The following is a 13,736-nucleotide window of genomic DNA, read 5'->3' as shown; positions in this document are numbered from 1 at the left end:
CCAAGGTGAGATTATTTGTAAACCTCCTTGTTTTGTGTTATTGAGGCTTGGATTAAGTTACGTTTCTTCAGTCATGTCTGTACTGTGATACATCAACACTGTCCTGTTTCTTACATAACGCTGTTGTGTTCCTAATGATTGGTTGTACAGGAGAGAACAGTGTGAGAAGCTTAATAACAATAATAATGGTGGGTTGTGATTTCCACTACTGTAACAAATGTTTTAACTTCGAGATCCCTGCTGAAAACAACAACAAAAACAGGAACCAGCACAAACATTCGAATGGTTTCCACTACAAATACCATTACAAACCATCGGATAACCATTAAAACTATTACCACTGCCATTATTAAGCCTTAATGGTATCCACTCGACATAACATGCCACCAATAGAAGGCAACAAATTACTATTAAAGACATGCAGGGACCATTAGAGTTTCCATCCATCTTCTATACCGTTTATCCTTTTCAGGGTCACGGGGAAACCTGGAGCCTATCCCAGGGAGCAACGGGCACAAGGCGGGGTACACCCTGGACAGGGTGCCAATCCATCGCAGGGCACAATCACATACACACTCGCACACCCATTCATACACTACGGACACTTTGGACATGCCAATCAGCCTACCATGCATGTCTTTGTACTGGGGCGAGGAAACCTGAGTACCCGGAGGAAACCCCCGCAGCACGGGGAGAACATGCAAACTCCGCACACACAGGGCCACGGTGGGAATGGAACCCCCAACCTTGGAGGTGTGAGGCGAACATGTTAACCACTAAGCCACCGTGCGCCCCATTACAGTTTCCATTAAAACCAATAAAATTTCCATTATAACCATTAAAACCATTACAAATTCTACAAGGGTTTCTAATTAATTTTTTTTCAGCAAGGATCCACTACACTAAGAGATCATGGTGTCTGCTGAGTGCTGGTGGGTTTATGGTGGTTCATTTCCAGTGATAGGCAAGGTAGGGTAAGGGGTGAAGATTGTTTATAGAACAAAATGGCCCAGTAGTTGTAAACCTACAAAGTGCATCTTTATGGTAGGTTTACCTGATTAAAAAGGCCAATAAGTATAGGTACATGTTAGATGTACTTAAGAACGTAGTCATGAAGGTGAAACCTCTCCTGAAGCCTATACAGAGATACAGCTCCTCAACACTGGTGTATTGGAAAAGGTCTAAATGTCCGAAAGAGGGCGACCTCAGCTGCGTCACTCCAGCCACTCAGGCGTCTAACGGAAAAAAAAGAGAGAGAGAGAGAGAGAGAGAGAGATATTACAGGACTTGTTTTCTCTTGTTGATTTGAAGGAAAAGAAAGCAATAAAACGACGGAACATTTTGATATTTGAAGAACTGGGTTTTTTTTTTTTCAACCTTGAAGAAATCTCCCTTTCGTCTGTTTACCTCTGGTTAGTCTGTTGTTTACGTCCGCGTGCTTGTTGAGACACTAAATTATTCTGACAAAAAAAAAAACAGTAGAAAGAGTTCGTTCGTGAAGAACAATAATACAAATAATCTGTCGTCGTTTCGACTTTACGGACCGCAGTGTGAACAGAAAAATGTTTACTTGTTAATAATTATGAAACATTGCACCTCTACAGTGTAGTGGAACGGGCAGAATTTTTTTTTTTTTTTTTTTCCTTTTAATATAGATAAGCCCCGCCCTTCACGCCGTGATTGGCTCAAAGGTGACGTTCTGGGGAACGTAAGCCCGCTGATTGGTGAGTGGTTTATCCGGCTGCCAATCAGCCAGGCGGCCCCAGGCGTGCAGTAGCTGGGAAACATAATCATTTGCCGTGGAGTGATCTGACGGAGGGAGAGGGAGTGTATGTATGTGTGTATGTGTGTGCGCGCGCGCGAGTGAGTGTGTGTGTTTGCTGTAGCTGGACTGTCGCTGCACTCAACAGCACGCTTGCGAATTTTTGCATGACAGGAGCGGATGAGGATCCTGTCGCCGGTCATCGACCGCTGCCCGTCTTTCGTCTCTCTGCGCGTGCTCCTAATTAATCAGCGGCATGTGGAATTGCGCGAGGATAACACACTGGCTTTGCGTAGCGTGCCTGCTGTTAACGACGTGGACCAAGGTGAGAAGCTGGCTGCAATTCTGACGCGATTTCGGATCAATTCCGCGAGCTCGAGACGAAAGTTGACAGGAACCGGGCTACTAAAATGTGTCTGTTCCGAGAGAAGCTGAATTTGGTCCGCGGTGATCGATGATTGAATTACGCAGTCGCGCGCACGGAGCATGTGATCGTGCGATTTTGATTGTCAAGGTTCAGATGTGTGAAATTTCAGCTGTAACTCCCGGTGTGCGATTTTGCTGTCATGCCTCAGAAATCAGGGATTGCTGGTTGTACGCCACACAGTCAGTTCCTAGTTTTGCGCCGCTGAAAGGGACCAAAAGAGGGACATTTCCATCTGTTCTGTGCGAGAATTATCTCGCTAAGTGATCGAGGAAAAAAAAAAAAAAAAAAAATTAGTGAAGGCTCTGTTGAGCGGTAATGCACGCGCGCGGTGGAAATGCGAGCCGTTTCCAACCAATCGCTGCGTTTTGATGCTAATTTAAATGAAATAAAATGTAAAAAAAAAAAAAAAAAAAATACACACACACACAATTCGGTTAATTGATAATGATTGCGTTCGCCGCTGGAAGGCCTTTTTAATTATTATTATTGTTTAATGGATGTATTCCTTTTTGGTGTTATTTTTAGGTGTCCTGGGCTTCGGGCTATTTCGAGCTGCAGCTGATGAGCGTGGAGAATGTAAACGGGGAGCTGTCGGACGGGGATTGCTGCGACGGCGCGCGCAACTCGCTGGACCTGCGGTGCACGCGCGACGAGTGCGACACGTACTTTAAAGTGTGCTTAAAGGAGTATCAAAGCGAGGTGACCACCTCTGGCGTGTGCAACTTCGGCAGCGGATCTACCGGCGTGCTGGGTGGAAATATATTCTCTTTTAAAAACGCTAAGGGCAACAGTAACAAGATCAGCGACGCCGGGAAGATCGTCATCCCTTTCCAGTTTGCATGGCCGGTAAGTGCGCGCGCGGTCTTCGGATGAATTTTTTTTACAATTATTATTATTATTATTATTATTATTATTATTATTATTCGGAGAAGCTGATGCAGATGCAATTACTGTGATGACAGCCTCAGTATTTTCAGGCAGCCCTGGCAGGTGTTGTCCCTGATTGAGGCCAGTGTACGCGTGTGTGAACCAAGCGCTGAATGAAAATGAAGTTATACTGCGCTCATCATACGAGACTAGTGACGCTCCGAGGTGTGTGTGTGTGTGGGGTAGATGCGCTGTAGGTATACGTGTCTCTTATGATTTCCCATTGAGCCTCCATCATTCTGCAGCAGCACACACCTGGTAGGCTACACCTGAGCGCGCGCCTGCGCCCCTGCCCCTCCCCTCAAGCACGCACTAAGTGATGCTGATCTATTACTTTACTATGTGTGTCTGAATATCTGAAACAGTAGGTGCTCATGCACATCTCGGGTATCAGATGAGAGAGGTGTCGCACCTTGAAACGACAAAAAGAAAGCAAACACACCGTGTAGTATTGGCTGTCCAGTTTGGCCACATGCCCAGACGTTCTGAAATCGCTCAGTTCTCCCTGAACATGCTGACTTGAACTGGCCTGTTTACAGCTACTCAGACATCTTTGCGTCTTAATACACCTGGCCAACTTTTCCCCCTGCTCCCATCCTCATGCTTAATGTGTAAGTTAATGTGTAACGAGCTATCAAACCACTCGATGTGGGTTTTATCACCGCCATCTTGCTTTGTGTACCTTCCCTAACGTGTGTTGTGTTCGGTCAGTTTCCCACGCTGGTCAGTCCCTGAGAACCTGATCTCAGTCCCTTTTTGTGTTTGTGTGAAATGTATAAATGTATTTGGTTGTATAGACCTGACTAAGTGCTCCAGTCTTTCCATGCTACGTCTGCAGTTCCGGCCGATCCCTAACGCCCCGAAGTTGAATGAGGTCTCCAGTTCGGCCGCATCCGGAAAGGCAATCGATGTGTGCCCGGTGTAACTGCATCCCCTCTGTATTGTAAAGAGATATGAAGCACCTCGCTTAGGCTTGGATAGTGACTCCGCCACCTGTTGTAGGAGATAATTCGTTCTCACTATTTGCTTTTTCCTGGGGTTAGTCTACGATGAGCGTTCAGACAAGGCTATGCGATTTCCCCAATAACTCGCTTGTTCCTTTAATGGATGGCTAAATTTGTAAGACGATACCGTAACTGATGCATGTAACCAAAGAGGTGTGAGGCAGTGTGAATTTGGGAGTTTGTGTTTTGTTTTTTGTTTTTTTTGTTTTTATCCTGACTTAGTTGTGGGTTTAAAATCCTTTCACTGATCACCTATTAGACAGAAGTGGTGATTTTGCAATGACCGTTTTCATTAGTGTCCATGGAATCGAAATGCAAGCAATGCAAGTTCTTATCTCAGTCTCCACGGAGACTTAACTTCATGGTTGGGAACAGCAGCTACAGTCGCCTGGGCTGCCAGGAATCGGGGCTAAAACGGCAGCATCGGCTAGACCTGATTGGGAGCTTGCTGAGTGGTTGCTAGGAGATGGCTACACGGGCCTTTAGTAAACAATTATGTGCGGCCCATGGTGCTCCCTTCCCCCTTTAACTGGTCTTTCAGTACAGACACTTGTTCAGGCCTCACCTGGGAAAGAAGGGCTCAAGCCATACTACTGATTACACTATTGACCGTGCAATTAGCCAGTCACAGCTGGCTACATCTTCAGTCAACAAAAAGCCATAATTGTCCATTTAAAGCAGGTGGCTCCTGATGGAAGTTGCTTAGAGGTTGTGGGTTCAGTAAGTTTTAGAGAATACTCACTTGCCGTGGCAGCCTTTTCGCTGACCTCGTTCAAATATCCTCCTTATGCGTATTATTTATGGACATATTTGGTATAGATAATAAGAGCATGCTTAACGCTTGTTTATGACTTATTTTTGTGTAAAGATGAAAGACATTTTAAAATCATGTTGAACTTTTAAAACAAAAAAAAAATAAAAAAGAGAGAGAGAGAAAATGAATAGATGGTAAAACACATCTATGGATTATATTAATATGTTGTTTCAAACTTTTGTTTATAAACATAAAAATATATTTATTCAGCCAGGACAGCCCACACACATTTTTATTTATATATATATATATATATATATATATATATATATATATATATATATATATATATATATATATATATATATATATATAAAATCAACCTAAACTTAGTGCTTCATTGTTTCTTCAATATTGTACTATTTTTGTTCAGTTTTTGTGCGCTAAAGACAAAAACAAGTCTTTACGGATTTGTTTTCTTGTCAGACTTACTGTAGTCATTTAACAGGAAGTCTGAGATCAGAAGGAATCTATTACTTCATCTAAGGTGCTTTTTTTTCTGCTCATCTTTCTCTCTCTCTCTCTCTCTCTCTTTGCCCTGAACAAATTAGGTTTTTGTTCTACTACCTCGGTAAACATTTTCTTTCTTGTGACCAGAGGCTGTGGTGCTTTTGTGTCGTTCCACGGAACGGAGGGAAGGACAATTAACGGGAGCATTTTTCTGCCCCTGAATGCTTCAGTCATGGAAGAAATATTTTTAGGAGCTGAAAGATTTGGCCAATTAGGAGGCGATGCACCCAAGGGTGACTTTTTTTTACTCAACAGCCTCCATGGTTTTTCTTCTTTACCTTAGGTTTAGGGCCTCTGATGCCTCTTCATCTTTAACTGTGTATATTAAAGACACATGCAGTACATCAGTACTTTCAGTCTGGTTTTCTGGTCTCCAGCCAAAACACTCCTAAAGCAGTAAAGTAAAGAAAGAGGGAAAGCAAGAATGTTTGAGTATTTTGGAAGAGTACAGGCCAGCCACCTCCCACTCCAGCACTCCTACATGGTGTGCGCTTTAAAACAAAGAACACTCTCCTTTTAAAGACCGTCTTTGGCAGGATGTATTCCAAGTCCTTGCCAGAACACAGTCAATCGATTAAGTGGTGTCTCGGTTAATTTAGGCAGCAATATATATTGCTGTTAGGAGAGAAAAATCCAACATGAAGAGATTCCTACAAGGTCATGGTGTTCGAAGAAATGATAGGCAGGAATTTAGTCCCTCCATTGGTCACGTATACCAGTAGCCAGGGAGGCAGATTGAATGGAGATGCAGTCCCATTTACATTTATAGCATTTTAGCAGGCACTCTTATTCACTGTACAGAAGTACTTTTTACACTCTATCAAAAACCATCACCTGGGAACTCCTCTATATGACTGATACCTTCTTCGGCATTCTTCAGAAATGTTTGTCTTGTGTTAAATGTTCCAGGAACCTAACATTTCATTATGTGCATTTCAGAAAACATGTGGTGAGGAAATGTGGCAATCGGTGGAAGGTGGGAGTGAGGGCTGACCACCGTGCAATAGTCATTTTATGCTCTGATGCTGCTCTAGTTCTTGTCCGGAGAGTCTACAGTGTGGCATTCTGCTTCCTCAGGTCTAATTAGGCAAAGACCTGTTTGAAGTTGGAAGTTTGTATAGCTCCTGCTTGGAATGCAGTAGTTGCAGGAGCTTGCTCAGGTGTTTTCTCTTTAACTTGGCACTGTTTTTTACTTTCCACTTATTGGCATGCTCTGGGTGAACTGGAGTTGTTTTGCCGTGTCTGTTTGGGTTTATTTGCTAATGCAGATAGTCTGAATATGCTTGTGATTGTGCACAGCTAATGCATGCGTGTGATGCTTCCTGTGGGGATATGAACCCCGAGCAGGTGTGCTGCTGTAATTAAAGTGCATTAATGCACGGCCAGTTTTTAATTCCCACTTGACCCCTGAACCTGCTGGAAATGATAATGATGATAATGGAGCTTTGGTTGGCGTCGGTGTGACTGTAACCAGGCTTCTCGAAGCTACTGTAACTAGGCCGCTAGTTTTTAAGACTTCAGGTAGTTTGGCATGTGGCAATAAGGAGGTTTTTGCCAGGGAGACAAGTTTGATGGAGGTGTTTGTTTCTGGACTGGTTGGAGATGCAGAAATGAGGTTAATGAGTAAAATGACAGCTGGAACGATTTGTCAGACGCAAGAACATGAGCTGATCATCAGCTAGTTCTCACGAGCGTCGGGTAGCGGATGTGCGCGTAGTAATCCAAGGACTGATTGCCAGTTAAATGTTTGTAGAATTATCATCATCCCACGTTCGGTTTCTGATGCTAGATTTTAAATTTTGGCACACTGTTATAGGCTGGTTGCTGGGACATGACAGCTCTCGGCTTGTTGTTTCTTCTGTAGCTTGAGGTCACGCCCACTTCAAGTGCTGTGAATACTACCATTGAGAGAAAATGACCCTCCTTTTTCTCATCTCTGTGCATCTCTATTTCTTCTGTCTCACGCTATTATTCTAGTAGGTTCTAAACATTTAGTCTGGCTCTAACACTCAGCAGAATAGTGTGCTCTGCTGTTTATACTGTGCCCTTGTCTCAAGAGTGCTCCTTATCTTTGAGAACTTTGCGGCACCTTTTTGTATACGTGCATGTGTGTGGCCTTTGTTGCTTAATTAGGAGACGGGGAGGGGTATGTTGTGTTGTCGGAGCATTGCCAATGGTCTTGTTGGCATAGTAGCGGAATGCTAGATGGGTCATATGTGTATACACACGTACATGAAAACACAGAGTACCATCGCCTGGTAAAATACTTGCCTACTGTTTGTTGGCTCAGACTCCCACCATTTAAATAATATAAACTCGCACTCACTTGGATGTGTGTGAGGTTAACAAAATGCATTGTATTTGGGCCTTGTGCTTCTGTATTGTTCCCAGTGGAACTCTACCCCAACGAAGGGGCAAGCTGAAAGAAGGGTGGTTCCGATGGACGAATATCATTTACCAGCTCCAGGGCCCGAAGTACATGTCAGGCTGTGTGTCCCTGCCTCACAGGCGCACAAAGCCCCTTAACAAAGCTATTGTCAGCCTTTGTGCTCTGGAAGCCTTGTGGAAAATGGGAATTGTCCGAGTCGGAACAGGAGTCACAGCAAAATGAGCTCATTTGCCGAGGGGTCAGTGGCTTTTTGCTGAGCTAGGCTGTGTGACGAGGGTTTCCAATAGTCCAATAAGCCTGGGCATCCAGTGCTGATTTGAAACAGCTGTTCACCTGGGGGTATTTGCTTCGGGAAGAGATGTTGGCAGCGTTGAAGGAGACCATGAGATTGATAACAGGAACAAAAGGATGTTTTGATTTTTGGTAGTGGTGTCTGATGGTTCTTCTCATGGCCTGTGAATGAAGGCCTGGTGAAGCTGGAATCTGCTGCAGGTCTGGAACGTATGGAAAAGTATTAAATTTATAGGTGCTCATTTGTCAAACCTGGGAAACCTATGAAAATCCAGTAAATATTTTGGAAAATGATGTATATTCTGTTTTCAATGTAATATAAACCCCAGACCTCGTTAATCAAATCTGTTGTCTTTAGGCATTATTTTCTGCACTAAGAAAGCTTCTCTAATGCATTTCACTTGTCCTCTTTTTTTTTTTTTAAATTGGCAAGAAAACCAAAGATAGAAAGATGCCGGAGTCTTAAAATGTCTGGATTTTTCCTCACAAGAAAAGGGCAAGAACTATGTATATAGCCCTTCTTTCCACATGGTTCCCATAGGACTGACATGAGCCATTTCTGTCTACCATTTACTTTGATGTGGCCCCATCCCTGTACCTTGCTCTTGCCCTATTATTACCTGAGCTGTAGTAACCCTCTGAAGCAGACACATAAATTAGGCTGCTCCAGTTTGAGGCAATCTTCTTGGAGAATATGTGGGGGTTGTTCATGTGAAAACGTTGGACCTGGGTTTGTGTGTGAAAGAGTTGGAATTGGTAAATAAAAGATGGTTAGGAAGATAGCACCTTCTATTACTTTCTGGTTCCTCGAAGATGAATGTCAGGTCAAACTGTCTGCCCCTTGCATGTTTGGGACCTCTGTGCCTGTGTGTGGGAGGAGATGACGTTTTTACTCGGCGCAGTGATTGATTACAGCAAGCCGTTATCTTCCTCCCCTTCCCACCATTGAAGATATAATGTCATCAACGTTGAGCTAACCTATGACCCCACTGACATCCTTAGCCTTGCTCTTCATGCAAAAAGTCTCAACTCCACAGACACAACCATGGTGTTGTGCTGGACTGAGAGGCTGACACGCCTCCTTCATGACATTCACTAGAGGCCAGTGAGCACAAATTGTACATATTAGCATACAGGCTAGGTTTTTCCCCAGGATGAACAGAGAGATCAGACTTGAGTCATTGTAGGCTGTTCCAGTCGAGCCCCATAAATTTCCACTAAGGGGAATGGCAGTCTGCTCCACAAAAGAGATGGGCGTTCTGCCCTAAATGTGTTAAATGAACCAACTACAATACACTGAGCTCAGTACACAAATAATAGCCTTGTTATGGTTTCCGTCTGAGCATAGAGGTATTGGAAGAAGGGACTTGTGTTTGCCCTGATCGTTTACTACGTTTGATCCGATAGGTTTCTGAGTAGCTCTCAACAGCCTACTTCCCTAGATCTGGTTTAAGCCAGGGTTTAGCCCTCAAGGCCAATATCTTCTGTGGTCTTAAGAAACCAGCCTCCAGCATTTGGATCTGGTCCATCACACTATTTCGAAACAGAAAAGAAAAATTCATTGCATTGCCAGAACGTAATTGTGAGGATGTCTCACAACAGCTTACAACCTAATGAACAGGGAACGTTTTCATCTCTGGGCACAAGACACAAAAAACCTTTCAGCGGCTTGTAATTGGCGTGGTGGTGTCACGCATTTGGCTGTAATTGCTGTATGTTGGCCAGTGGCTTTCTCGGCTCAGGGTGGCCCACCTAGTCTGTGTCAGTGGGTAGAGGAGAATTTGAAAAAGCCTGGATTGAGGTCCCGGATTAATGAAGATTACATGCTGCGGTTACTCTTCCCAGAATGAATAAATTGCATGCTGGCCCTCAGTGGGCCATCTATCAATAGGTGTCACTGGAGGCAGAGTGTAACTCTGCCAGTTAGAGCATGAGCTTGTAATCGACATGAGTCGTTGTCCCCCATTGGATAGGAAATAAATTACCCATGCAAGTTTGGCGAATCCCCTCAGTCTTTCTAGGGTGTTATGGGAAGGTGCAACCAAGTGGAGCATGAGGGGAGGAGAGTAGGGTCCTGATCTGTCAGCCAAGGGAAGTGTGTCCCTTCTCACAATTCCTCCTGTTAATAGAAGACAGGAAATGAACCATTCTTCCTGTCTCCCTGGTAAGAGTTACTCGGATATTGTGAAATGTCTCCTTCTCCCACCTGTCCGGTTAAAGATTGTCCGTATGCCACTTATGCAAGTCCCCTCTCCTCTCAGTGTCTGTGGGTTTGGGTTATAGGTTTGCTGTGGATATGGGCATGGGAAAGCTCTTGGGTCGCCTGACCTAATGCCCAACATGATCAGAATGACCTTTACACAGTCACCATGGTGAGAAGTGCTCAACAGGATGTCACTTGGAGGTGACAGGAGTGCCAGAGTGAAAGCACCTTGCCTTTTTTTTTTTTTTTTTAAGAAAGCAGTAGCTTCATGCTATTTTGGAGCTGATGTTTCTGATTCAGAGTGAACAATGACTTGCGTAAATCATTGTTTCCTCCACAGAAATGTCAAAAGTTTTGAATGGGAGTGTTGCAATTGGGTGCGTGTGTGTGTGTGTGTGTGTGTGTGTGTGCATGTGCAGGTTAGCACTGCAGCATGGGAGGCTTTTTGAAGCCGATGAGATCCCTGATGAGAGGTCTCAGGGGTCAGCGAGAGCCTCACTCCCTACAACCCCCTCTAATTTCAGCTTTACCCTTCTATCCCACCCTCTGCAGAGCCCAACCCCCTACCGTGGGAAGCTGCACCTGTGGCTCCTTTCACCACACACACACACACACACACACACCCACAAACACCATGCATGGCTGATCAATATTATCCTTTTCCGTAGTTTCCATCACAGTTTCAGAATAATATGGTACACCAGAGTTTGTACAGGTGGTGTCGGCTAAAGTAGCAGTCTCTACCCTACAAGCAAGCTGCTGCTGTCGAACCACACACACTCTTGGAATAAAAAATGGTTGTTGTGCTATTAACCACTAGTAGCATGTGGAAATTGAGTTCCTTACTATAACCCCAGCATGTATGCAGAGTACAGAGACAAAATGGTGTAATAATAGGATGAGGTCACGGGTAAGGGTACCAATTGGAGTGCATCTATTCCAGTTATTCTGTATTAGCTTGTTCTGTGTGTGTGCGTGTGTGTGTCTGTCTATCTATCTTCATTATCAGGCTCCTTGAAATAGACAGATGTCTAAAACTGCCCCTTTTTAAGTGAGAGATGGCTTGTGTTCCTCACAAGTCTGTAATGATGTCTATTTTGAGGTTGTGTGTGTGTGTTGCTATGAGAATGTGTCTGGAGAGTCCAGAGACTCTGGTTGATGGGTTGTCTCAGGACCGGGTTTTGGATAGAAGCCTTTGTTTAATGGTCACCTCCCCCCATTCCCTTTATCCTCATCCAGTCATTGGGGGGCAGCTGTCACATAATCCAGCTAATCGGAGACCCCGTATATGGGAACAGGACTGTCCCAGGCACCACTTGTACTCAGTGTGACTTTCCCACTTCTTCTCCAGATAGCCCCTTCCTGATCCCATGGATTGTGATCTTGCTAATACAGTCTCATACATTAGCTTGAGGATGGGCAGGGAGGGCAGAACCCTGAGTAGATGATTCACATCCATGTCAAATAATCCGTAATGCTCATCGGCAAGGATGCTTGGAGTAGATATTCCCGGCCCTTCCCCCACCGCCTCGCCGTTCTGACCGAGACAGACCTGTGCTGACACTGTTAATCTTATCCTGCATCATCCAGACCATCCAGCTAGTATGTCCCACCACACCGACTGCCTCTATATCTCAAGGTTCCTCCCATCCCACATTCAAACGAAGAGTGGGACGGCTTAGTGGATCGCCTCACACCTCCAGGGTCGGGGGTTTGATTCCCACCGTGGCCCTGTGTGTGTGCGGAGTTTGTATGTTCTCCCCGTGCTGCGGGGGTTTCCTCCGGGTACTCCGGTTTCCTCCCCCAGTCCAAAGACATGCATGGTAGGCTGATTGGCGTGTCTAAAGTGTCCGTAGTGTATGAATGGGCGTATGAATGTGTATGTGATTGTGCTCTGCGATGGATTGGCACACTGTCCAGGGTGTACCCCGCCTCGTGCCCGACGCTCCCTGGGATAGGCTCCAGGTTTCCCCGTGACCCTGAAATGGACTAAGCGGTGTAGAAGATGGATGGATATTATACTTCATACCAATACATAACAGATTTCAAGGTTAAAAGTTGCTAACCTAAATCTCAGAAACCATCTGTGTACAGGACACATTTCCATCCTAAGCCAGCCACTGGAGTCAGTCATGAAGCAGTTGTTTTGGTCCATTTGGAGGTGAGCCATCAAAGCTGCAGCAGGCACTAAATGGCTTCATTAAAGAGCATGGCAGCATGATTCAGCTTCTCTTTGTGCCATCCTTTCAGACAGGTGCACTGTGCCAGCACCACTGGTTCAGTTGGTTCTGTGGGGGTTCGTTCCATTTGACACTGGAGTCCTTTGAATACTGTTTCCAGGGAGAACACGAGAACTTTGAGGATCATCTCACTGCACAGGAAGTGAAAGGAACCTAAAATTCAGTGTGGGGCTGAACAAATTTAGATTAAGATTTGGACACTTAATTTCATTTTGATCTACAATTTTCTGGAGTATATTTAAGCACTCTGACTCAGAATAAAATCTATATACTCAAATTATTTTAATTGATTCTCAGAGATACTTATTGTTTGATTGTGTACAGTGTTACAATGTGTCTCAGCCTCTGATCTCTCTCTCTCGCTCTCTCTCTCTCTCTCTCTCTCTCTCTCTCTCTCTGTAACCTGACCCTTTTCTTATGGATTCTGCCTTCCTGCTTTAATAGGAATGGTGGGTGTAATCTCCCTGTGTCTCCTTCTTGGATGCATTTGGGACCTGACCCTTATTTCTGCCCCATCACTGATGTTATAAAACCTCCTCCGCCTTCTGTAGCGTCTCTTATACATGCCTTGTGCTGACTGTATGTGTTTGTTTTACTTTTCTACAGCGATCCTACACTCTCATCGTGGAGGCCTGGGATTGGGACAATACCACTCAAAGCAGTGAGTACAGTTTCCTTCTTGTTTTTATATAGCAGGAACTAGCATGTGTTGTAATGTATAATCAGTTGGATTGTTATTTTGTGGTTGTTTTTTTGGGTTTGGGCTGGTATTTTCTTTTGGTGCTAGCCTTGATGTTCTTTTTGTAATCATACCGATTTTGGGCTTGTGTTTGTGGTGTGTTTTTTTTTTTTTTTTTTCCTTTCTGTGCAAGGCGACACATTTTCTCTCCATAAAACGGTGCATTACAGAATGAAGCAGGATCTCATGCTGGGAATTATCGTGCGGCGTCGGGATGTGATGGGATTGAGCAGAGTTTTTAAAATGAGCACGAAGTCATAGATGTGGAGTACACATGATAGTATTTTTTTTTTCCCCCACCAATACACTCATGGTTATGTAGTTCAGTTCCATTTTGATGGATGAATGTAGAATAACAAGACTTTTTGGCATTGGAACTGATGAATAGTGAATGCTTAATGAACAATGATTATTAACAAGGTTCAAAAGA

The 13,736-nt window shown here is 44.3% G+C and overlaps 1 protein-coding gene across 2 annotated transcripts in view; it reads left to right on the top strand.

Moving 5' to 3' along the window:
* Positions 1 to 1,774: 1,774 nt before the first annotated feature.
* The window catches only part of jag2b (jagged canonical Notch ligand 2b), a 38,235-nt gene continuing 26,273 nt past the window's right edge, over positions 1,775 to 13,736 (top strand). The window contains exons 1-3 of one of the 2 annotated variants that reach the window (XM_017456499.3): positions 1,775 to 2,087; positions 2,715 to 3,035; positions 13,174 to 13,228. In XM_017456499.3, coding sequence (XP_017311988.1) covers positions 2,019 to 2,087; positions 2,715 to 3,035; positions 13,174 to 13,228 — 445 coding nt within the window. In that variant the 5' untranslated portion in view covers positions 1,775 to 2,018. The remainder of the gene's footprint in view (positions 2,088 to 2,714; positions 3,036 to 13,173; positions 13,229 to 13,736) is intronic. The other variant, XM_017456500.3, reaches the window with a different exon arrangement.

Source organism: Ictalurus punctatus, chromosome 25 (genome assembly GCF_001660625.3).
Source record: "Ictalurus punctatus breed USDA103 chromosome 25, Coco_2.0, whole genome shotgun sequence".
Classification (NCBI taxonomy): Eukaryota; Metazoa; Chordata; class Actinopteri; order Siluriformes; family Ictaluridae; genus Ictalurus; species Ictalurus punctatus.
The sequence above is the reverse complement of the archived record's forward strand: the minus strand, read 5'-3'. Positions and strand labels throughout refer to the sequence as shown.